The 27,119-nt window shown below is 36.6% G+C and overlaps 1 protein-coding gene across 4 annotated transcripts in view; it reads left to right on the top strand.

The window, feature by feature from the left end:
• The window catches only part of GPHN (gephyrin), a 626,292-nt gene that overhangs the window by 571,389 nt on the left and 27,784 nt on the right, over positions 1 to 27,119 (top strand). For all 4 annotated transcript variants that reach the window (XM_059914468.1, XM_059914469.1, XM_059914466.1 and 1 more), the window contains one exon: positions 25,317 to 25,404. In XM_059914468.1, the coding sequence (XP_059770451.1) occupies positions 25,317 to 25,404 (88 nt within the window). The remainder of the gene's footprint in view (positions 1 to 25,316; positions 25,405 to 27,119) is intronic.

Raw genomic sequence — 27,119 nt, forward strand, 5'->3', positions numbered from 1 at the left:
CATCTCTGTACTGTTTTCCACAGTGGCTGCACCAATTTACATTTCCGCCAATGGTGTACAAGGGTTCCCTTTTCTCCACATCCATGCCAACATTTGTTACCTGTGGTCTTTTTGATGATAGCCATTTTGACAAGTGTGAAATGATATCTCATTGTGGTTTCAATTTGCATTTCTCTGATGATTAGCGATGTTGAGCATCTTTTCTTCTGCCTCTTGGCCATCATATGTCTTCATTGGAAAAATGTCTATTCAGTTCTTATGCCCATCTTTTAATCAGGGTGTTTGGGGTTTTTTTTAACATTGAGTTGTATGAGCTGTTTATATATTTTGGATATTGATCCCTTATTGGTCATATCATTTGCAAATATTTTTTTCTCATTCAGTAGGTTCTTTTTTCATTTTGCCAATGGTTTCCTTTGCTGTGCAAAAACTTTTGAGTTTAATTAGGTCCCATTTATTTATTTTTGCTTTTGTTTCCTTTGCCTTAGGAGACAACTCCAAAAAATTATTGCTACAATTTATGTCAAAGAGTGTTCTGGGTTTTCTTCTAGAAGTTTTATGGTTTCTGGTCTAACATTTAGGTCTTTAATCCATTTTTAGTTTATTTTTGTATATAGTATGAGAAAATATTCTACTTTCATTCTTTTACATATGGCTGTCCAGGTTTCCCAGCACCACGTATTGAAGAGACTGTCTTTTCTCCACTGTATATTCTTGCCTCCTTTGTCATAGATTAATTGACTACCACAGGGGCATGGGTTTATTTCTGGGCTTTCTATTATGTTCCATTAATCTATATTTCTGTTTTTGTGCCGGTACCATACTCTTTTGATTACTGTAGCTTTGTAGTATAGGCTGAAGTCAGGGAGTCTGATTCCCCCAGCTCTGTTTTTCTTTCTCAAGATTGCTTTGGCTATTCAAGGTCTTTTGTGTTTCCATACAAATTTTAAAAATTTTTGTTCGAGTTCTGTGAAATATGCCATTGGTATTTTTTAAGGATTACATTGAGTCTGTAGATTGCCTTGTGTTGTGTGGTTGTTTTAATTCTTCCAATCCATGAACACGGTGTATCTTTCCATCTGTTTGTGTGGTCTTCAATTTCTTTCATCAGTGTCTTATAATTTTCTAAGTACAGATCTTTTACCTCCTTATGTGGGTTTATTCCTGGGTATTTTATTCCTTTTGTTGTGATTATAAATGGGGTTGTTTCCTTAATTTCTTTTTCTGATCTTTTGTTGTTAGTGTATAGAAATGCAACAGATTTCTGTATATTAATTTTGTATCCTGCAACTTTACTGAATTCAGTGATGAACTCTAGTAGTTTTCTGGTGGCATCTTTAGGATTTTCTAATGTATAGTATTATGTCATCTGCAACAGTGACAGTTTTACTTCTTCCCTTCCAATTTGGATTCCTTTTATTATTTTTCTTGTCTGATTGCTGTGGCTACAACTTCCAGTACTATGGTGAAGAAAAGTGGTGAGCGTGCGCATCTTTGTCTTGTCCCTGATCTTAGAAGAAATGCTTTCAGCTTTTCACCATTGAATATAATGTTAGCTGTGGGCTTTCATATATGGTCTTATTATGTTGGGGTATGTAACCTCTATACCCACTTTATTGAGAGTTTTTATTATACATAAATGTTGAATTTTGTCAAAAGCTTTTTCTGTATCTGTTGAGATGATCATATAGTTTTTATTCTTCAATTTGTTAATGTGGTGTATCACACTGATTGATTTGCAGATATCAAGCCAGCCTTGCATTCCTGGGATAAATCTCACTTGATCATGGTGTGTGATCCTTTTAATGCATTGTTGGATTTGGTTTGCTAATATTTTGTTCAGGATTTTTGCATCTACATTCATCAGTGATATTGGCCTGTAATTTTTTTGTGTGTGTGATATCTTTGTCTGTATTGGTATCAGGGTGATGCTGACCTCATAGAATGAGTTTAGAAGCATCCTTCCTCTGCAATTTTTTGGAACAGTTTGAGGAGGATAGGTGTTAATTCTTCTCTAAATGTTTGGTAGAATTCACCTGTGAAGCCATCTGGTCCTGGACTTTCGTTTGTTGGAAGTTATTTGGTTACTAATTCAGTTTCATTACTGGCAGTTGGTCTGTTCATGTTTTGTAATTCTTCCTGGTTCAGTCTTGGGAGATTGTACATTTCTAGGAATTTGTCCATTTCTTGCAGATTGTCCATTTTATTGGTACATAGTAGTTCTTGTAATCTCTTATGATCCTTTGTATTTCTGTGGTATCGGTCATAACTTTGCCTTTTTCATTTCTGACTTTATTGATTTGGGTCCTCTCTCTTTTTTCCTGATGAGTTGGCTAAAGTTTTACCCATTTTGCTTATCTTTTCAAAGAACCAGCTCTTAGTTTCATTGATCTTTCCTATTGTTTTTTCAGTCTCTATATCTTTTATTTCTGCTCTGATGTTTATGATTTCTTTCCTTCAACTAACTTAGGTTTTTGTTTGTTCTTTTTCTACTTCCTTCAGGTGTAAGGTTAGGTTGTTTATCTTAGATTTTTCTTATTTCCTGCGGTAAGCTTGTATGGCTACAAACTTCCCTCTTAGAATTGCTTTTACTGAGTCCCATAGATTCTGGATCATTGTGTTTTCGTTTTCATTTGTCTCTGGGTATTTTTATTTCTTTCATTTTTTTCAGTGATCCATTGGTTGTTTAATAGCATATTGTTTAGCCTCCATGTGTTTGTGTTTTTTGCAGTTTTTTTTTTTCTTGTATTTGATTTCTAGTCTCATAGCATTATGGTCAGAAAAGATGTTTGATATTATTTCAATTTTCTTAAGTTTACCGAGGCTTGTTTTGTGGCCTAGCATGTCATCTGTCCTGGAGAATGTGCACTTGAAAAGAATTTGTATTCTCCTACTTTTGGGTGGAATGTTCTGTATATATCCATTAACTCCATTTGATCTAATGTATCATTTAAGTCCAGTGTTTTCTTATTGATTTTCTATCTGGATGATATTTCCATTAATGTGAGTGGTTTGTTAATGTCCCCTACTATTATTGTGTTACTGTAAGTTTCTTCCTTTATGTTTGTTAATATTTGCTGTATGTATTTTGTTGCTCCTATGTGGGGTGCATATATATTTACAATTGCTATATCTTCCTGTATTGATCCCTTGATCATTATGTAACATCCTTCTTTTTCTCTTGTACAATTTTCGTTTCAACATCTATTTTGTCTGGTATAAGTATTGCTACCCCAGCTTTTCTTTTGATTTCCATTTGCATGGAGTACCTTTTTTTCATCCCCTCATGTTCAGTCTGTGTGTGTCTTTAGATTTGAAACAAGTCTCTTGTAGACAGCATATATACAAGTCTTGTTTTTGTATTCATTAAGCCACTCCGTGTCTTTTGATTGGAGCATTTAGTCCATTTACACTTAAAGTCATTATGGATAGGTATGTATTTATTGCCATTTTGTTACTTGCTTGGGGGTTGTTTTTGTAGTTCTTTTTTGTTCCGTTCCTCTTTTGTTCTCTTCCCTTGTGGTGTGATGGCTATCTTTATTGTTATGTTTGGATTCCTTTCCTTTTTCTGTGTGTGTATCTATTATAGATATTTGGTTTCTGGTTACCATGAAGTTTATATATATAGCAATTTACATATATATATGTATACGTGATTATTTTAAGTTACTGATCTCTTAAGTTCAAAAACGTTTTAACAACCCTGGATTTTTACTCTCCTTCCCTCAAAATTACTATTTTTAACATCATATTTTATGTCTGTTTGTTTTGTGAATCCCTTAACTGCTTATCATGGATATAAATGATTTTGCTACTTTCGTCTTTTAACCTCCTTACTTGCTTTGTATGTGGTTGACTTTTATTGTATATTTGCCTTTACGATGATCTTTTTCCTTTCATAATTTTCATGTTTCTAATTGTGACCTTTTCTTTTTCACTTAGAGAATTCCCTTTAACATTCATTGTGAAGCTGGTTTGGTGGTGCTGAACTCTTTATGTTTTCCTTGTCTGTGAAACTTTTGATCTCTTCATCAAATTTGAATGAGAGTCCTGCCAGGTAGAGTATTCTTTGTTGTAGGTTTTCCCCTTTCATCACTTTAAATATATTGTGCCACTCCCTCTGCCCTGCAGAGTTTCTGCTGAAAAGTCAGCTGATAGCCTTAGGGGAGTTCCCTTGTATGTTATTCATTGCTTTTCCCTTGCTGCTTTTAATATTCTCTCTTTATCTTTAATTTTGCCATTTTAATTACTAGTGTGTCTTGGTGTGGTCCTCTTTGGGTTGATCCTGTTTGGGACTCTCCGTGCTTCCTGGGCCTGGCTGTCTGTGTCCTTTCCCAGGTTAGGGAAGTTTTCAGCTTTTATGTCTTCAAATATGTTCTTCGCCACTTTCTTTCTCTTCTTCTACTCTGGGACCCCTATAATGAAAATGTTAATACATTTGATGTTATCCCAGAGGTCTCTTAAATTGTCCTCATTTTTTTAATTCTTTTTTCTTTTTTTTCTTCAGCTTTAGTGATTTCCACTAGTCTGTCTTCCAGCTCACTGATCTGTTCCTCTGCATCATCTAGTCTACTGTTGATTCCTTCTAGTGTATTTTTCATTTCAGTTATCATGTTCTTCATCTCTGTTTGGTTCTTCTTTATATTTTCTAAGTCATTGTCAAAAAATTCTAACTCCTCACTCTGTTCATCCATTCTTCTCCCTAGTTCTTTGATTATCTTTACGATCATTACCTTGAACCCTTTCTGGGGTGTATTGCCTATCTCCATGTCACTGAGTTCTCCTTCTGGGGTTTTATCTTGTTCCTTCATTTGGAACATGTTCCTCTATCACCTCATTTTGCCTAACTTGCTGTTTTTTATTTCTACGTATCTGGTAGGTTGGTTACATTTTCTGATCTTGGAGAAGTAGCCTTTTGTAGAAGACTTTCTATGTATCCCAGCAGTGCACCCTCCTCTGGTCACCAGAGCTATGTGCTATAGGGGTGTCCCCTATGTGGGCTGTGTAGGTCCTTCTGGTTCAGCAGGCTGACTACTCTGGGTGATCTGGTAGGTGTGACTGGCCCCCAGTTTTGTTGGTTACCAGGCCCTGCCTTGTACAGAGCTGCCAGCTACTGGTTGGTGGGGCTGGGTCATGAGACAGCTAGCTGCAGAATCCCAGGGTGCCCAGGGCTATTGCTGGCTCACTGGTGGGTGAAGTTAGAGTCCAGGACATCCTGGGGCTGGTACCCACCTACCAGTGGGTGAAGCCAAGTCTTGGAGCTAGTGCTGGCCCATTGGCAGGGTTTGGCTGCAGGGCCCAGTGGTCCCAGAGCTGGTGTCAGACCACTGGTCAGTGGGGACATTTCCTGACACAGCTGGCTATGGAGTCCAGGGTGTCCCAAAGCTTGTGTTGTCTTGCTGTTGGGCAGTGTAGGGGCCCAGCCAGTCCCAGGGCAGGTGTTGGCCTGCTGGTGGGTGGTCTGGGTCTTGCCACAGTTGTGGAGCTGCAGTTGTCCCCAGCCTAGCATTCTCGTCCAAGGTGCCTGCTATTGGGTGAGACTGCTCCCAAGGCTAAAACAGGCACACTGGTAGGTGGGATCAGGGCCCAGGGGATTCTGAGGCTGGTGCCTGCCCACTACTAGGTGGAACTGGGTCCCAGTATCTCTGGCTGCAGAGTCTTGGGGGTCTCAGGTCTAGTGCCTATACAGTGGTGTGTAGGGACAGGTCCTGTGCCCTCAGTTGGGCAGGGCCGTGTCCAGGGGTGGCTGTGGGCTCAGGGGATCTTAAGGCAGCCTGTATGCTGGTGAGTGGAGCTGTGTCCTGGCTCAATTAGTTACTTGACCCAAGGCATCGCAGTACCAGTGCCTACAAGCTTGATGGGCAGAGGTGGTGGGGCTGGGTATTGAGACTAATAAGCTAGAGGGAGGATTCCAAAATGGCATTTGCCAGCACCAGTGTCCACGTAGCAGAACAAGCTCTCAAAAATGGCTGTCGCCAATGTCTGTTTCCCCAGGGTGATCTCCAGTTGTCTCCTGCCTCTCCAGGAGACTCTCCAAGATCAGCAGGTAGGTCTGACCCAGGCTCCTTTCAAATTACTGCTTCTTCCCTGGGTCCCAGAGCATGTGAGATTTTGTATGTGCCCTTTAAGAGTTTAGTCTCTATTTCCCACAATCCTCTGGGACTCCTGAAAGCAAGCCCTGCTGACCAACAGAGCCAAACGTTTTGGGGGCTTGTCTTCCTGGTACAGGACCCCCAGGCTAGGGAGCTTGATGTGGGGCTCAGACCCCTTGCTTCTTAGGGAGCACCTCTGCAATTTTAATTATTCTCCCATTTGTATGTCACCCACCCGGGGGTTTGGGTCTTGACTATACTGTGACTTCACTCCTCCTACCCATCTTTTTGTGCTTCCTTCTTTATGTCTTTAGTTATATTATCTTTTCTGGTAGGTTCTGGTCTTTTTCATTATAGTTGTTCTGTAAATAATTCTAAAATTTTTGTGCCTATGAGAGGAGGTGAGTCCTGGATCCTTCTACTGTGCCACCTTGGGAAACCCCCCCCCCCCACCCGCCCAGGTATACATTTTTAATGTAACTTTTTTTTTTTTTTTTTTTTTTGACATAGCCTCATGGCATGCGGGATCTTAGTTCCCTGACCAGGGATCAAACCCGCGCCCCCTGCAGTGAAAGCACAGAGTCTTAACCACTGGACTGTGAGGGAAGTCCCTAATGTGACTTTTTAATCTTAGAACAAATAAACATTCATTGAAGAAAATTTAGAAAGTATAGATTTTTTTTAAAGCAAAGGAGATTAACACATAATCCTGTTACCCAGCATTACTCTTCTTCTATTCTTTAATTCTATGCATGTATACGGTTTATGTGTATGTGAATGTGTATTAAAAAAACAAAAGAAATTATACTTATTTTTGCCTTCCATTTTCCTTCCCTCCATTTTTATACTCAGTATACCATAAACATCTGTCCATATCATTACATAGTACTCTGCTATGTCATTTTAATGCCTACATATTATTCTCTAGTAAAAAGTATAATTTGACTGATTTATACAATCCCTTGTTGTCAGACATTAGATTGTTCCTAATCTTTCTCAATTGTGAGTAATTGATGAAGACCTTTATAACTAAATCTTGGCATATACCCACAATTATTTGAGAGTGTTTTTATTAAATTTTTTATTTTGTTCACTTTATGACCATTTGTTGAGTGTCTGCTGTATGCAGAGCTATATTGATACCAGGGGTAAAATGATAAATAAAACAACTGCTATCCTCAACTGCTTGCTGGTGGGCATGTGAAACAAGTTGTTCATGGCTTTATCCTTAACATTTAGAACGTTGCCAGCACATGGTAGCTACTCAATAAATGCCAGGAAGTAACAGGAAAGGAAAGAGGGGGACACTGAATATGGTCTGAATATGAAACTAGTCAAACCTAGTGATTTCAAACTGGCACAAATTAGTTTGTGTTTACAGGGGTAAACTATAATACTTCTAAGCTACATCCTATTTCTACTTTGAATATGGAACAGTAGATATCCTAGTTTTCTTTTCCCCGTGGCTGGTTCAATAACCTGTTAGCTTACTTTTGTCCTCCTAGGCAGCATGAGCTACTGTTTCCCTACTGTGGAGGAAGTCTAAGACAAATGAGGATGTTTGCATACGTACATAAGTACAGAGTATTATATGTGCCATGACAGTTGTGGCCAGACTTGGTTAAGATATTGGTCATTTAGCACATATGTGCTTCTCTGTTTTTACATTTTTTCTCTTTTCCCTCAGTGTCCTGATGTGGCCTAAACAGGGTGGGAAAAGGATTTGTTCATATTGAGCCAGTGTTGTTTTCTTTCCCAACATGTAAGCTCCATGAAATCCAGGACAAGGTATGTCTTGGTAACCCTATGTCTGTAGCACTTAGTAGGAGTACCTCTTCTAGATTAGACAACTCTGCTATCTTTTCATATACCATCCTCCTTTTCCATGGAACCTAGAAACTTCCAACTGTGCAACTGTCCAGAAAAATCTTACAGGGTCCCTTCAAAGTGAGTACAAAAACCTTAGCCACAGGAGCAGACCAGAAAATATGGCACTGATAACAAAATTATATTGGTAACTGAGGTACATCAGAAAAAAATGCATGATATAAAATAAAGCTTTGCACCTAGGATGATTCATTTTATATTTCTGAAGAATGTGGGGCAGGACGGGGGAACAGAATCCCAAATGAATTTAGGAAGCTTCTAACTTTAAAAGTTGGGGAGCTGCTCCCACTGGCTTAGATGATCTTACATATTAAAATCTTTTTTTTCCCAAAAAATAATTTTTTTAAAATTTATTTATTTATTTATTTTTTTAATGCTATTCTTGTCTGCTTACATTCTTTTTATTTATGTATGTATGGCTTTGTTGGGTCTTCGTTTCTGTGCGAGGGCTTTCTCTAGTTGTGGCAAGCGGGGGCCACTCTTCATCGCGGTGCGCGGGCCTCTCACTATCGCGGCCTCTCGTTGCCGAGCACAGGCTCCAGACGCGCAGGCTCGGTAATTGTGGCTCACTGGCCGAGTTGCTCCGCGGCATGTGGGATCTTCCCAGACCAGGGCTTGAACCCGCGTCCCCTGCATTGGCAGGCAGATTCTCAACCACTGCACCACCAGGGAAGCCCAAAAAAAATAATTTTTATTGTCACCCTCATCCACTTCACACACATTTAATTCTCCCAAGCCATCTTTCACAAAAGGTAAAATGTTTTTCCAGAGTAACATATATGCATTCTGGCACCCAAAAATTTAAGTACAAAATGACTCATTATATTGTTAGGAGCAGGATGGTGATGATTTTAAAGAATCTGTCCAGTTCATGAATATAAACCAATTAACATATCAAGTTCAATGCTTAAAACTGCATCTCTGAGAGGTGTTGTCATGTGCAGTAGCAAAGGGAACAGAGTGAGGGACTCAGTTCTCAGTGGGTACATCTCTTCATGCTCCAAAAAGTACTAGATGGTCACAGCAGGTATTAAAAGAAAAAAAAAAAACTACTATAATAAAACATGTCATGCATTTCTATCAGGCCAAAAGAAGTAGAGTAACAGTAAAAACTGGGTAGATTTGGGGAATTTAATCATTCAGTAGATATTAACATCCAAACATTACACATTAACTTCTTAAATATACCAAGCAGTAATTATGATTCAAATACACAAAATCCACTCGGGGAAATTTTTTTAAATAAAGTTCAGCATTGATTAAATTTATATCATTCCTAAAACTGAGTTTTAACTATTGAGCTGTTTATATTTCTACGTAAGTTTTGAAACAGCTTGGTAATGTAGCTACCAAACCGCTGACTTGGACTTTGTAGCCTTTCAAGGCCTGAAAGGCTGGGAAATTCCCTTAATTAAGAAAAGAATTCCCCCTTCTGGAAAATTGCCATCACAGAAGCCTGCCCCACTCAAATCATGCTGGGCTTGCTTGGTTCTGTCATAAATTGATGTTTTGGATTTAAATTGCCTGCTCCTGCTGCTGCCAATTTGTGAAGCTGCCTCTTCGCAGTGAAGCATGAAACAGAAGGGGAACAGGTGCAGAGATAGCAAATTGGATTCTTATAAAACTGACACATTTAGCAGGAATTATCAAGATAGACTTAACAAAGCCCAGTGCCTTACATCCTCCAATTTGTGAACCAAACATATCCTAGCTTCCTAGTGCTTAATTTATAAAACTAGAAATTTCATATTATCAGACAGAATTTAGATCTGAATTTAAATGGTTCTTGTCCTCTTTATAAACTGCCAGCTTCCCTTATGGAATAAACTTTTAATTTTTAAGTCAACATAATAGATTTATTTTCTGATCATTTATCAACAGATGTCTCTCATTTTCTATTGGTTAACCAAAAATATTTTTTTTTTACCATAACAAACGTGTTTATTGACAAGAGATTCTTCCCATTCTTAATGACACACTTTTTAGTGTCTACTACATTTGCCTCTTTTAATCCTTAAGAGCTGCTATTACAGTTGATGTTACTGTTTCTTCCAAGAATTACCTCTAGGTATTACTGTAATTTTCGAAATGTTTTTCTCACATGACCTGACTCCCATAAAGAGTAATATGTCCAGAAAGCCTTTTCTAATTATCCGAAACCAATTCTGATCATTCTATTCCACTCAACATTTATAACATTTCTTTTTATATGTATTTTCACTTTAATTAATGTATTTTAAGTTCAATCAGTGTTCATTTATTTGCTCATTTTATTCAGTTTTCTAAATTTTGTCACACGTTTTCTGCACTGGTTTGTACATTTAAAGGCAGTGACCGTGCTTTGTTCTGTTTTATATGACTCCATAGTACCTGAAAACCCAGTGGGACTGAAGGAGGACTAAATGATGACTATATGTAGTATATAGTTTGATCCTATACGCGAAGTAGACACCCAGAAAATATTTATAGTTCAGGAATTTATCCTTGACCTCTGAAGAAATTAGTATATGATTAGTTTATCCTTAACTATTTTTTTTTGTTATCTTGGTATGATCAACTGCCATTATTGTTTTAATCTCCAAATCCTAGAATTTTTTTCCCACTCTCCTGCTGTCATCTTCATTCATCCTAAAATGATACAGCTCACAGTTGGTGTAACAGATGAAACAGGAAACTAATTAGCAGCTGTTGTCCATCTGTGTGTTTATATTAAATATTTTAAAATAAAACTGCATTTGCATTCTGAATACTCTGTCTGAAGTCCATAAAATCTAATCTTGGGTAAAGGATCTGTCTTTGTTTTGACTTCTATAGTAGACTATGTGATAAAGCAAAAAAAAATTTATCCCAGAATCAGGATTACAGTAACTTAAGGCAGATACAATTTTTTTCCACTTTTATTGAGATATAATTGGCATCCAGCACTATATAAGTTTAAGGTGTACAGTATAGTCATTTGACTTATAGTAGTTCTATATTTAGTTTTTTAAGGACCCTCCATACTGTTCTCCATAGCATTGTACCAATTTACATTCCCATCAACAGTGTAGGAGGGTTCCCTTTTCTCCACACCCTCTCCAGCATTTATTGTTTATAGATTTTTTGATGATGGCTTTCTGACCAGTGTGAGGTGATACCTCATTGTAGTTTTGATTTGCATTTCTCTAATATTTAGTGATGTTGAGCATCTTTTCATGTGCCTCTTGGCCATCTGTATGTCTTCTTTGGAGAAATGTCTATTTAGGTCTTCTGCCCTGGGCATATATCCAGAGAAAATCATAATTTGAAAAGATACATGCACCACAGTGTTCATTGCAGCACTATTTACAATAGCCAAGACATGGAAGCAACCTAAATGCCCATCGACAGAGGAGCGGATAAAGAAGATGTGGTACATATATACAATGGAATATTACTCAGCCATAAAGAAGAACAAAATAATGCCATTTGTAGCAACATGGATGGACCTAGAGATTGTCATACTGAGTGAAATAAGTCAGACAGAGAAAGAAAAATATCATATATGATATCACTTATATATGGAATCTAAAAAACTGATACACATGAACTTCTTTACAAAACAGAAATAGAGTCACAGATACAGAAAACAAATTTATGGTTACAAGGTGGGAAACATGGGGGAGGAATAAATTGGGAGATTGGGATTGACATATACACACTACTATATATAAAGTAGATAACTAATATGGACCTACTGTATAGCACAGGGAACTCTACTCAATACTCTCTAATGACCTCTATGGGAAAAGAATCTAAAAAGAGTGGATATATGTATGTGTATAGCTGATTCACTTTACTGTACACCTGAAACTAACACAACATTGTAAATCAACTATACTCCAATAAAAATTTTTTAAAAATCATCTGACTACATCATGAATTGATTACCACAATAAATTTAGTGAACATCCATCATCTCGTATAGATATAAAAGAAAAGAAAAAACCATTTTTTCCTTGTGATGAGAACTCTTAGGATTTACTCTCTTTACAACTTTCATGTATAACATACAGCAGTGTTAGTTATATTAATCATGTTGTACATTACATCCCTAGTATTTATTTATCTTGTAACTGGAAGTTGGTACCTTTCCACCACCTTCATCCAATTCCCCCTCCTCTCACCAGCGGCCTCTGATAATCACAAATCCCTCTCTTTTTCTATGGGTTTGTTTGTTTGTTTGTTAAGTGTAATTGACCTACAACACTATGTTAGTTCCTGGTATACAACACAGTGACTCAATATTTCTATACATTACAAAATGATCACCATAATAAGATTAGTTACCATCTGTTACCATACAAAGATATATTATTATTGACTGTATTCCCACACTGTACATTTTATCCCTTTGACTCATTTATTTTATAAGTTTTTACCTCTTAATTGCCCTCACCTATTACAGTCATCCCCCCATCCCCTCCCCTCTAGCAACCACCTGTTTGTTCTCTGTATCTCTGACTCTGTTTCTGTTTTGATATGTATGTTCATTTGTCTTGTTTTTTAGATTCCACATGTAAGTGAATCATAGAGTATTTGTCTTTCTCTGTCTGACTTATTTCACTTAGCATAATACCCTCTAGGTCTATCCATGTTGTCACAAATGGCAAGATTCCATTCATTTTTATGGCTGAGTAGTATTCCATATACAGTATATACACACCATCTCTTCTTTATCCATTCATCTATCAATGGACACTTAATTGCTTACGTATCTTCACTATTGTGAATAATGCTACAGTGAACATAGCGGCGCATATATCTTTTCAAATTAGTGGTTCTGTTTTCTTTGGAAAACTACCCAGAAGTGGAACTGCTGGATCATATGGTAGTTCTATTTTTAATTTTTTAAGAACCTCCATAGTGGCCACACCGATTTACATCCCACCAACACTGAACAAGGGTCCCCTTTTCTCCATATCCTTGCCAACACTTGTTATTTGTTGTCTTTTTTATAATAGCCATTCTGACAGTTATGAGTTGATATCTCATTATGGTTTTGATTTGCAATTCTGTGATGATTAGTTATGCTGAGCATCTTGTTATGTGCCTGCTAGCCATGTAAATATCTTATTTGGGAAAATATCTATTCAGGTCTTCTGCCTGTCTTTTTTTTCAATTAATTTTATTGGAGTATAATTGCTTTATAATGTTGTGTTCGTTTCTACTGTACAGCAAAATGAATCAGTTATACATATACATATATCCCCTCTTTTTTTGGATTTCCTTCCCATTTAGGTCACCACAATGCATTGAGTTCCCTGTGCTATACAGTATATTCTTGTTAAGTTACCTATTTTATACATGGTATCAATACTGTATATATGTGAATCCCAGTCTCCCAATTCTGCCCAATTTTAAATCAGGTTGTTTGTTTTTTTGATATTGAGTTGTATGAGCTATTTATATATGCTGTATATTAACCCCTTATTGGTCATATCATTTGCGAATATTTTCTCCCATTCAATAGTCTGCCTTTTCATTCTGTTGATAGTTTCCTTCTCTGTGCAAAAGCTTTTTAATTAACAAATGTAGTCCCATTTGTTAATTTTTGCTTTTGTTTCCTTTACCTGGGGAAACATATCCAAAAAAAATATTGCTACAACCAATGTAAAACAGCATACCGCCCATGTTTTCTTCTAGGAGTTTTATGGTTTCTGGTCTTACACTTAGGTCTTTAATCCATCTTTAGTTTATTTTTGTGTATGGCGTAAGAAATTAGGCAAGTTTGAGTCTTCTGCAAGTAACTGTCTAAGTTTTCCCAACAACATTCATTGAAGAGACTGTCTTTTCTCCATTGTATATTCTTGCCTCCTTCATCATAGATTAATTGACCATAAGTCTGGGTTTATTTCTAGGGCTCTCTATCCTGTTTCATTGATCTATGGGTCTGTTTTTGTGCCAGTGCCATACTGTTTTGATTGTTGTAGCTTTGTAGTGTAATTTGAAATCAGGGAGCTTGATACCTCCAACTTTGTTCTTCTTCTCAAGATTGTTTTGGCTATTCACAGTCTTTTGTGTTTCCATACAAATTTTTAAATTATTCTAGTTCTGTGAAAAAATGCCATTGGTATTTTGATAGGGATTACATGAAATCTGTAGATTGCCTTGGGTAGTATGGTAATTTTAACAATATTAATTCTTCCAATTCATGGACACAGTCAGTGTATCTTTCTACTTGTGTCATCTTTAATTTCTTTCATAGGTGTATTATAGTTTTCCAAGTACAGGCCTTTTACCTCCTTAGGTAGGTTTATTCCTAGGTATTTTTTTCTTTCTGACACAGTTGTAAATGAGATTATTTTCCTGATTTCTCTTTCTGATAGTTTGTTGTTAGTGTATAGACACACAACAGATATATGTATATTAATTTTGTATCCTGCAGCTTTACTGAATTCATTTATTACTTCTAACAATTTTTTTGCTGGTGTCTTTAGGATTTTCTATAAATAGTATCATGTCATCTGCAGACAGTGACAGTTTTACTTTTTCCTTTCCAATTTGGATCCCTTTTATTTCTTTCTCTTGTCTGATTGCTGCGGCTAGGACTTTCAATGCTATGTTGAATAAAAGTGGGCATCCTTGTCCTGTTCCTGATCTTAGAGGAAATGCTTTCAGCTTTTCACCATTGAGTATGATGTTGGCTGTAGTTTGTCATATATGGTCTTTATTATGTTGAGGTATGTAGCCTCTGTAACCACTTTATTGAGAGTTTTTATTATACATGGATGTTGAATTTTGTCAAAGCTTTTTCTACATCTATTGAGATGATCATATGATTTTTATTCTTCAGTTTGTTAATGTGGTGTATCACATTAATTGATTTGTGGATATTGGACCATCATTGCCTCCCTGGAATAAATCCTACTTGATCATGATATATGACCCTTTTAACATATTGTTGAATTCTCTTTGCTAATATTTCATTGAGGATTTCTGCATTTATGTTCATCAGTGATTTTGGCCTATAGTTTTCTTTTTTGTGTGATATCTTTGTTTTGATATCAGATGATGCTGACCTCGTATATGAGTTCAGAAGTATTCCTTCCATCTCAGTTTTTTGGAATAATGTGAGAAGTATAGGCATTAACTGTTCTTTAAAAGTTTGGTAAAATTCACCTGTGAAGCCATCTGTTAATGGACTTTTGTTTGTTGGGAGTTTTTTAAATTACTGAATCAATTTCATTACTGGTAATTGGTCTGTTCATATTTTCTAATTCTTCCTGAGTCAGTCTTAGGAGATTGTACGTTTGTAGGAATTTATCCATTTCTCCAAGGTTGTCCATTTTATTGGCGTATAATTGTTTGTAATAATCATTTATGAACTATTGTATTTCTATGGTGTCAGTTGTAACTTCTTTTTCATTTATGATTTTATTTATTTGTGTCCTCTCTCTTTTTTTCCTGATGAGTCTGGCTAAAGGTTTACCAATTTTGTTTATCTTTTCAAGGAACCAGCTGTTAGTTTCATTGATCTTTTCTATTGCTTTTTTAGTCTCTATTTCATTTATTTCTCCTCTGATCTTTATATTTCTTTCCTTCTATTAACATTGGGTTTTGTTTGTTCTTTTTCTAGTTTCCCTTTAGGTGTAGGTTAGGTTGTTTATTTTAGATTTTTCTTGTTTCCTGAGATAGGCTTATATCACTATAAACTACCCTCTTCAAAATGCCTTTACTCTGTCCCATAGTTTTTGGTTGTTGTGCTTCCATTTTCATTTGTGTTTAGGTACTTTTTTACTTCCTCTTTGGTTTCTTTGGTGATTCATTGGTTGTTTAGTAGCATATCATTTAGCCTCCACGTTTGGGGTTATTTTTGCAGTTTTTTTCCTTATAGTTAATTTCTAATCTCATAGTGTTGTGGTCAGAAAAGATGTTTGATATGATTTCAATTGTTCTCAAATTTAATGAGACTTGTTTTGTGACCTAGTATGTGTTCTATCCTAGAGAATGTTCCACATGCATTTGAAAAGTATGTGTATTCTGCTGCTTTGGATGAAATGGTCTGTATGTATCAACTAAGTTCATCAGGTCTAATGTGTCATTTAAGGCCAATGTTTCCTTATTAATTTTCTGTCTGGGTGATCTGTCCGTTGATGTGAGTGGGGTGTTGAAGTCCCCTACTGTTATTGTGTTACTATCAATTTCTTTCTTTATGTTTGCTAATATTTGTTTTATGTATTTAGGTTCTCCTGTGTTGGGTGCATATATATTTTACATTGTTCTATCTTCTTGTTGGATTGATCTCTTTATCATTATGTAATGTCCTTCTTTGTCTCTTGTAACATTCTCCGTTTTAAAGTCCATTTTGTCTTGTATTAGTATTGCTACTCCAACTTTCTTTTCTTTTCTATTTGCAAGGAGTATCTTTTTTCCATCCCCTCTCTTTTGGTCTATGTGTGTCTTTAGATCTGAAGTCAGTCTCTTGCAGGCAGCATACATATGGGTCTTGTTTTTTTTAATTTATTCAACCACTCTCTATCTTTTGATTGGGGCATTTAATCCATTTACATTTAAAGTTATTATTGATAGGTGTGTACTGATTGCCATTTTGTTACTTGTTTTTGCAGGTCTTTTTTGTTCCTCTCTTCCTCTTTTGCTCTCTTCCCTTGTGATTTGATAACTATCTTTATTGTTATGTTTGGATTCCTTTCTCTTTTTGTATATGTATCTTTTATAGATCTTTGGTTTGTGCTTACCATGAGGTTTATATACACATACACATGATTATTTTAAGTTGATGCTTTCTTAAGTTCAAATACATTCTAACAACCCTGCATTTTTACTTTCCCCTACATGTTTAATATTTTTGACATCATATTTTATATCTTTTTGTTTGTATACCCTTAACTACTTACTGTGAATATAGATGATTTTACTACTTTTTTCATTTAAGCTTCCTATTAGCTTTATGAGTGGTTGGTTTACTACGTTTACTGTATATTTGCCTTCACCAATGAGATTTTCTGCTAGTCTTCAGGTTACTCTCATCGATAGTTTCTCTGTAAGTAGTTGTGATTTTGGTGTGCCCATGGGAGGAGGTGAGCTCAGGGTCTTCCTACTCTGCCACCTTGGCCCTATTCCAGATAGAAATTTTGAAAAGCAGAGTCTGAACTGAAAGTGGACCCCCAATACCCACTGAAATCTGAGAAGATATAATAGTCAAAAGATATCATACCCTCTAGACATATTCCTCCTTCACAGAAACTGATTAGTATGTAAAGTCTTGAGAAAGCCACATTCATTTTCTGATAGATTTATTTTGAGATATACTTCTCCTTTCTCTTTTATCTACCTTTCTATTAACTTTAAGCTTTTTTGACATCTAATTGAGTTACAACTCTAGGAAGAGTTATTATTATTATTGGTGACCATCTTCCAAGATGAAGGTGAATGTCATAGCTTGGGGGAGGAAAAATGCTTCTATTTTTTTCACTCAAGTCAAATAGTCAAATGTTCCTGAAGTCCAAAAAGTGAGAGGGAGACAAGTGTGATCTACAAGCTGAGTATTGTATTGCAATGCCTGCATCAGTTTCTCCATCTCTGGTTCAGTCTATACATGAAGAGAAAATAGTCATTGTGTTAATTATATAAATTTTGGTATTTCCATAGAATACAGTATCTTAGAATTGAAAGGAATTTCTCACGTTAGCTTCTCCAATATTTTACTCAGTGGAGGTGTTACAGAAAATTTCTAACAGCTGGCCATCAGGTTTTTGTTTGATGCTTTTAGTGAGAAAAATATTATTTTCCTCATGAGGAGAACATTTATTGTTGGATGGCTGTTATGGCAAGGATGTTTTTCTATTACACTGAGCCAAAGTCTTTATCCCTGTTTCTCTTATCCATTAGTTCTAATTCTGCCTGGAGCAACACCAAATAAACTGACTCCCTCTTCTACATGACAGCCTCTCAAAGAAAGTGCTATTTATGATTACGTAAATGTTAGTAGTATCTTCTCTTCCACCCACAGATAATATTATTTGCCCATAATATCATTATAGTTGTAAATATTGTACATTATTCATTCCCAAAGCTACTGTGGAGAGATTAATTTGAGGCCAGTGTTCATTCATTTCTTGAGTGCCTACAATGTGCAGGGATTTGGTAGGTCAATCAAGAAGCCTAGATAAAATGAGAACATGACTTGTGAGACAGTCATATATTATTGTATCAGCTTTATAAATTTGCCTTTTATCACAATTAGTTTCCTCTCTTTATCCTTTTTAGTTCTTTTGACTTTAAATTCCACTTTGACATTAAAATGCCATTCCTGCTTTTTTGAATATTTACATTAGCCTGGTGTCTTCTGGGCATACCTTTTATTTTTATTCTTTCATCTCTTTTAAGTGTATCCCTTAAAAATAACATCCAAATGGGAATTGAGCTTTAAAAAACTCAATCTTTCATTTGCCTTAGGTTACTGTAACCCTGATCCTAGCTTGACGTTCATTTTGCTTTACCATAAAGTTTGCTATATATTATTCTCTTGATATTTTTTCCTTCCATCTTACTTTATTTTTACTATTAATAGAACTTTGTTATTTCTTCTTTGTCCTTTTCCCTATTGTTGGTTTGATCCAGGTGCTATTTGTTCCCTTTCACTCATTATTTTAGAAGGTGTGCTGTACTCTACCATCCCCCTCATGCTTTCCTTCTAATTCCTGATACTAATAATCAAATATTCATTTCTCCACTATTATATTTTTAAAAGGTGTTCACTATATCCCTCCTACAAGGCCTTCCCGTTTCCTCCATGCACATCCTACACCAATGAGACTTTGAGAACACTTTTACTTCTCCCATCTCCTCCCACTCCTTCAGCTTTTAGGCATTGCTGAGATAATGCTTTTAAATCTAGACTATTACTAAGTTTTCTTTTGCAGTATGTCTCTACAACTTCTGGGAAATCCATGTTTAGTACATATATTATAATCCCCCAGTTGATTTGATTGTTATTCATTTAGATTTAGTAATATAGTTTATAAATGTGTGTGTATTTTACTAGTGTTTTCTCTACTCTTCATCTTCCCCTATCTTGAGATCTCTGATCTGGTTAATTTTTTTCATTTAGAGTAATTTTTCCAGAACATTACTTGTTGATTTATTATCTAAATTTTTACATTTTCATAAATATTATTCTTCTGTCCTGACAGGTGAGTGGTGTCTGACTGGATATAGGATTTGGGGGTTGCAAGCCTTTTTTCTCAGAGTACGTTGATGTTAATCTACTGTTTTATAGTTTTTAGTATTGTAGGTAAGAAGTCCAAAACCAGTATTCTTTTTTTCTTTGTTAGTAAATTTAATCTTTCTGTCTGACAGCTTGTAAGATATTCTCTTTATCCTTGAAATTATAAAATTTAACCAGGACATTTTTAGGTTTATAATGTTTTGTCAGTCTTACCTGGAACTTAGTAAATCTTTTCAATCTCTAAGCCCAAGTCATTCCAAATAAATGAAATTTTCCTCTATTTTCCCCCTCTATCAGTTCCTTTTTTCCCATATGGGATTCCTATTAATAATATGTCAGTATCTTGCTGTGTCCTCCAAATTTCTTATCATCTCCTGCATGACTTGTGTCATTTTATATTTTTGTACATCTCTTTGAGACATTTCTACCACTTGGTTTTCCATGCCACTAATTGAGTTTCAACAGGGACTATATTCACCTTCATCTACTAAATTTTAAACTTTGAAAATTATATTTTTTGTTCCAGAACATCCTTTTAAGGTTGTAAATGAATCTCCATTAGTGCTTTAATTGTATGTTGTTTTTGTTGTTGTTAAAATTATCTATTTCCCCCAACATGTTGATTTCACTAAGAGCCATCCTAACTATCGTTCTTACTCTTCCACCCTCCAGTTGCTGGCAGCTTAAATTGCTGGTATTTTCCTTTACCTACTGAGAGTTGTATTCACCCTCAGCCCTCAAGAAGCTGCTAGGGTGCCATAGACCTGATGGGAATGTAGTTGTAGTGGAAAAGAGGATCAAAGTGGTAAAAGGCATGGAAGTCACAACTCCTGAATTGGCAAAGCAGCAATAGCAAGCTGCCAGTCTTCTATTGAAGCCTCAGTGCTTCCTGGACATTTAGTTATGAAGGTTTGGGCTTTCCCAGCTGTTAGGGATAGGGCAGTCTTAGTATTTTTTAAGTAGACTTCTGGGTCAACTTAAAAATAATACCTTTGTGCTTAAACTGCATCCCAATCAGCTTCTAGTGCTTTAAATCAGTGAATGTTAAACATGGAAAGGACCTAGTCCAAATGTTCTCATTTTACAAATAAGGATAATGAGACCCCAAGAAATGATGTTCACTTTTCAAAGTCATCCCAGCGGTAGAGACAAAACTGGATTCTAGGCCCTGACACACTCAGGCTTCAGTTGACAGTTCTGTTTACTGTCACCAAGTACTTAAATTTCTAGCATTTAGCACTAAATCAATGCTCTTATAGAATGTTTTCATATAATATTGGTACTCTCAGAAAACCATGGGTAGGTACTTATTTCAAGTGAAAATGGATAGAAAGTGTTAGTAAATCAAGATTAATGCTAGTATTAGATTTATCTTTAAAGAAATGGTTAATCACCTTTCAAATCTAATTAAAACTGCAGTTTTTAATGAAGAAAGAATTAAATTATATCACAATATCCCTTTAAGATCTGCTGCTCTTTGAGAAAAGGGAAGCTACTGGTATATACCTAGAAAACTTACTAATCTGCTTAATTGAACATCCCTTCCAGTGGCAATGGTGAGAAGATATTTCAAATGTAAAAAGTACAAGTTATGGTTTTTGATCATCACTATTTGGCATACACAAATAATATTTATATACTAAGATAAAAATGATAAATAGCTTTTTTCTGATGATGTATATAACAAAGTGTCTTTCACAGTGTGAATAGTAGAGTGAACATAGGTGACCTTGAACCTGTCACTACCTCTGTGAATTTCATTGACCTCTCTTGCCCTGCCTACATCATAGAGTTGTAAAATTAACACATAAGTGTGACAGTGTACTGTTCTTTTAAAACAAGAGAATTATTGTCATTAATTTTATTTCTTAAATATCAACTGATCTTACGTATAGGAAGTAATGTCATATATAAGACATATACGGTCATATTATGTTTTCATTTTACTCTCCTATCTTTGCAAAAATTAATATGCTATGCTCTCTATTTAACAAAACTGAGAAAATCATGAATTATTTTTATCCTACTATAATATCCATGATTATAATCCTTGCTACCTATTTTTTATCATTATTCAGAGTAATCTCTTAGTCTTAGAAAGCAAACTCAGTTTTTAGTTCTTAAAAGTAAAAACGTTGGGGGGACGGAATATGAAATAAATATGGGAAAATATTAGCATTTGTCAAATCTGAGAGATGGATACATGGGTGTTATACTGTTATCTTATGTGAGAAATATTTCATCATTTAAAATATGAATCACAAAAAAAGAGAGCAAATTTATGACTTGTAAGCAAGCCCTAAGTTATGTTTAATCAAAATCTTATTTAGTTTTCATCTGAATATAGGATTCAGAACTATGTTTGTTTCATTCCGCAGAACTAACATGTTCACAGATACACTTTTCTTGTCATCCCAGACAGATCTCCTCCTGCTGCCTTAGCATCCTCTGTTTTATGCTTTTGCATAACGGTCCATTCTCATGAGAGTTTTCCTTGTATGACATATCATATGCCTGAAAAAACTAGACAGTCACTCTGCTTAGGCACTCGACAAGGAAACAGAGGTTCTAGTCCTAGCTCTGCCACTTACTGCTCCACCTAGCCTTTAATATGCTACTTTGCCTCTCTGAATATCACTTTCCTTTTCTGTAAAATAGGCATAATCATACTGTTCAATCTACCTCAGAGATTTATTGTGAAATAATAAATGGAGGTATATCATGCAGTGTAAGTGAAGTTACAAATCCTCTGACAATTGCCATACATTGGTCCCTGTCCCTGTAAGCTATGATCTCTTACTAGATCCCACACACCAGAAGTATGCAGCTGAAAGTAGAGTTAAAGAGATGGGCAGAGGGAGATAGAGAAGGGCAAGCCCTGAAGAGTGCTCCCAGCTCTGCTACTGAGCACAATGACCCCCAAAAACCTTTCCAATTTTAAGATTTAGTGATTTTGTGAATCCACCAGCCACAGAGAAGAAAGCAGCATTGAGTGTATTCTTTGAAACATAATAAATTACAGTAAGGACTTGCTTGGTATAAAATTCCTTTTAGTTTATTTCTGCAAGTTAGAAAATATCATGTGGAGAGTTGATGACTCTGCAGTTTTACAAAATAGGAAAAAAAGTCTTTCCCAGATAATATGAAAACAAGGAATAAGGGGGGAAAAAAAATCACTGAAAAGTATGTTTATTTGCAGCCATCAGCTAGCCTGTCCCAGGAACTTTACCCACCTACAAAGATGTCGATGTGTATGTCACTGCTGCTTTGTTTCCAATGACTTTGCCATAATCCTGTAGAGTTGACAAGCTATAAATTAAATATTGTAAGATTGGTAGAATTAGCTAATGTCTCTTATACTAACACAAAAATATATGTTGTGTGGATAATAGTCATTGTCCCTTCACCTGAATCACATTCCACACCACCCTGTGTTTGTGATGTTTTTCCCACTTACTCCATAGGCCAACCATTTGGCTCAGCTTAATGATCCAGCAAGGCAAGGGAACCAGAGTGCTGGGCACGCAGTGATCAGGAATCCATCACATACATATCTTATAGTATTTCAGTACAAAAGAATAATTTGTTATTTTTTCCCTAAAGCTAAACAAAAAAGATTGATGAAAACTCTGTTCAAAATACATAGTTCAAAAATACACCCATTTTTTAATATAATTCTTCCAAGATGTTTGCCCAACCAAATTAGCTTCAAAATTCATGTCAGGGATTTTTTTTTAAGTTTTTTTTTTTTTTTAATGTTTTACACATAGATCCTACCTTCACTGAATACTTGGGTATCTTTTTGGCTGCATAAGCAATTAACTGGATGATTTCAAAGGATCTCTGTGTTGTAGATTGAACCTCATGTGAGCCATTTTTCAAACTTTTACTATTGTCTCCTTGGGAGCTTGCTCACCAAAGCCAGACAACCTCTGGTACACTCATGGACAGGCCCGTGCTTGAGGAGCAGGAGAATTTTATCTAGAGTCAGTAAGAGAACCTAATAGTAAATGGAACTATTCAGGCTGGAACCAGGCCTAGCTTATTTATTGAGCCCTTTGGGCTTTTCACATACAGTTCTGTGAATGTATTTGAGGTCCAATCTATGATTTTCTTCTGTGTTAGTCATAGATATTCTCCTAAATAAAAACAGTCAAATATGCTAAAGTTGAACTCTGCCAGGTTGTTATGTTTGTATGATAACTTTTGTCAGTACCACAGTAATAACAACAACAACCAACCTTTCTTGAAAACTCAGTTTGTACCAGGTACTATCCCACAAACTTATATATATTATGTTACTTAATCCACATAACAACCCTATACTATCCCTACTTTATAGATGGAAAACTAAGGCAAAGAAAGGTTAAGCAACTTGTCCAAGGTTCTACATCTAGCAGGTAGTAGCACCAGAATTTAAACTCAGGCAGTATGACTCCAGAGTTCACACCCTTAATCTCTGTAATGTGCCACCTCCCAACTTTGTCTCCTGCAGAGCCTCTCGGGTAGATCTCAAGTTCCTCTCCTTACCTCTGTCACCCCTGGATAAAATTTGTGCTAGTTACAAATCTTCTCCTCCTCCTCCTTTTCCTCTTCTTCCTCCTCCTCCTTCATCTCCTCTCCCTCCTCCTCATCCTCCCATGAAATAGTGCATCAAGGGAAAAGGATATGAACAAACTTCACTACCACGAGAGGTTTGGGAGAACATATGCTATCGCATTGAGACATCATTTGATTTCAAGTTAACAAAAACCTGCTGAGTCTAGTTTAAGCAAAGGGAGGGATTTATGGGAAGATTTATGGGAAGAGTTGTCTCCTGGAGCACAAGACCAAGAATAGGCCTCAAGAAGGACTAAAAGCAAGAACTAGAGCATCAGAAGCCAGGATTGTTCCCTTTTTAAATGTACATGTTAGATGTCTATGGGGGAGAAAGGGGAATACCTCCCTTCTCCACAGAATAAAAAGTTCTTAGAAAACAAGGGTTTAGGCTGAACAAATATTCCTCAAAAGGCACCTTTTCTGTACTCCCATCATTTGAAGGTAAATGCAAGTGCAGTGCACATTGCCCAGTAGCTTTGTATGCATTTAAGATTGTGACTAAACAGTCCCTTTCAGCTATTCCCTGATTTCCTGTTCCTCCAGAAACCCTGATGCTTGGCATTTTGTTTTTTTCTCACTTGATCAATCTCAAGTTAGGCCTTTGCAACCCTTCTAACATCCATAGGATAAGACTGTTGATTTCATGCCATCCTTCCTCCCAGGCCTTCCATCTGTACAATCAGAGGGCCTGGTGCACTTGTCTTTTCAGTTGACTGTCAGGAATCTCACTAATTTCAATCCTAACATTCACCCTGTCCCTTTATCCTCTCAAAATATCTCATACTGTCTCTGCCTTCCTTGTTCTTTTTTTCTCTACCCTTTTCCCAATAAACACCTACTGGCTCTTTATATTTTTAAGGACCCCCCCCCACCCTTTTCCCATTAGATGAAGTTCAAATTCTTGACCTTGAGGGCCCTCCAAAATCATGCCCTACACTACCTATCCCAGCCGTTTCAAGTCAGGTCCCTCACTCAAGCAGTTCATTTTCCCCATTCATCTAGAACACCACAGGCTTCATCATAGTCAGATCCTCTTGCTTACAAGGCCCTTTCCCACTCCTTCCCACCTGTAAAAATTCAGCCCATTTCTTAAGGCCTAACTAAATTAAGTCATATTCCCTCTAAAGAGTCCTAAGTCTCCAACACCTAGGGTGATCAACTGTCCTGGTGTACCTGAAATTTCCTAGGAAATGTAACTTTCAGCACTACATCTGGGATATTCCTAGGCAAACTGGGATGGTTAGGCAGCCTATCCACACCGCACTGTCTCCCCTCATTATACTGCCTTGTTGAGTAAAAAGCCTGTGAAAGTACCAGTAACTACTCTTTCCACACTTACAAGTTTCTTTCTCCGCAATGAGTTATGCTTTTATTGTGCAGAGACCTTTTTGGTTCCCACTTCATACAGACTTCTGTGCTGTACTTATGTTAATGCCTACTTATTGAATAGGTGGTCTAGTTTTTAGTTGGCACTATATTTAAAATCTTTTCCTTGTGTGTTAATTTATTTGTCTTTATTTTTTTTCCAGCCCAGATGACTTACTCAATGCCTTGAATGAGGGTATCAGTCGTGCTGATGTCATCATCACATCAGGGGGTGTGTCCATGGGGGAAAAGGTATGAAAAAATGAGGTTCATGAAGTATGCAGTTGATTAACAGTGGTGTGGTAGTCATCTGGTATCCATAACCAGACTCCCACAAAGCTGAAAATCCACAGGGTTTCAGAAATTTCTGGGCATTCTAAAAGGTATGCAGTGCAGATAAGTCAGAGAGCTTACCATCTCAAATTAAATCCAGGAGTGAAGGTGTTAAAATGTAGGTAGGTATTCTCTTCACAGCAGACAGATTGCTGGGTCAGTCTTCCCTCAAAGTCTCTCCTAGAGGTCTTGAGCCCTGGGTAGAGCAGATTGCTGCAGTCCTCTCCCAAGATCACAAAGGCTAGGGGCTGAGGTCTGCATTGTAGCAAAGCTATAAGAAATAATTTGCAACATGTCTGTTTTCATTACCATCAAACTGCCTGAAGTGCTCTGAGCATCACGAGGGCAAACCTTGAAGTTAAGAGTACTTAAATTTTAAATTTCTTATTTCCAGGGAGTGTTTCATATAAAACTTATCTTGGTTGCTAATGAACTTAATTATGGGACAGTACCTATTTGGCAGACCGGAAGTTTGCTTTTCCAGTACTTCTGAAGAGGCAACAAGCTTATAGCTTACATAGGCTTGGCAATTGAGGCTCAATTATGGTAAGAACAGAACACTTCTCATCCATAACCTTCTTTATTAGTGCTAACAAAGATGTCATTTATCCCAGGGATTTGCTCACAGGTCAACAGCCAATATAGTAAAGCATATTGGTTTTCTCTTTTTTACTCTCTGTGTGGTAAGATACTTACACTAAACCTTTAATTTACTAGGAAGGAGATTTTTAGGAACTGGGCAACCCAGAGTATTCCATAGGAGCTAATAATTGTCCTTCCTAACTCCTTGAGGGGGAAATATATGAAAGAAGAACCAGGAAGAAAGAGAGAAAGCATCAATGCAGCAAACTCCTGCCAGCCTGCAAATTCTAGTCCCCAAAAGAATTCCAGTGTACTTCAGTAGCAGAAAGAAAGAAAAGTGTAAGAGAGAGAACATCTGCTTCAGCCCAAGGGCAGAGCCTGAAAACTAGTCACTGAAAAGACAGGGAAGTAAGTCAAGGAAAGATCCAGAAACATTATGTAGCACACATGAATTTTAAGTGCAGAAACTCAGGTACACAAGAAATTTATTTATGTGATTCAACTTAAATTCTACTGTGAGTACCTATGCTACAGAATTGGCAGGAAATTTTATTTAAGCCACTATAGGGTTAATTGCCTCCAAAAATTATGCCAAAGAACTGGGAGGGGCTTAAGAGGCAACAGAGCATCAAGGAGACACATCTGGTCACCAGTCTTCGCTGGATACATCTAGAGTGTCCTTGTCATGCCATTAGATCTCAGGTCTTTGTTCTTTTGGGCCATGCTAATAGCACTGGGATTATGGGGAGGCTGGGAGTCTTAGGGCAGAGGGAAGGGGCCCCTGCTGCTTGTGGGACCCACAGACCTCTATCCTCTTCTCAGCCAAGGAGAAATGACTTTTCCATAGTTGCTTCCCTCAAAATCTCTCCCCACCCCCACCTCCTCCTGTTTCACATAGCCTTTGCAAAGAGTTTTCATTTTTATAAAACACCAAAAGTTTCAGGTAAACAGTATTTGCTTTTTGCCCTAAAAACTAAAGAATTGTGTGCATTACTATAAATTTTCCACCACCTACAGAATTGTAAAATAGCTCAAAGACAATGAAAGGTATA

This window comes from Balaenoptera ricei, chromosome 2, assembly GCF_028023285.1.
Source record: "Balaenoptera ricei isolate mBalRic1 chromosome 2, mBalRic1.hap2, whole genome shotgun sequence".
NCBI classification, from domain to species: domain Eukaryota; kingdom Metazoa; phylum Chordata; class Mammalia; order Artiodactyla; family Balaenopteridae; genus Balaenoptera; species Balaenoptera ricei.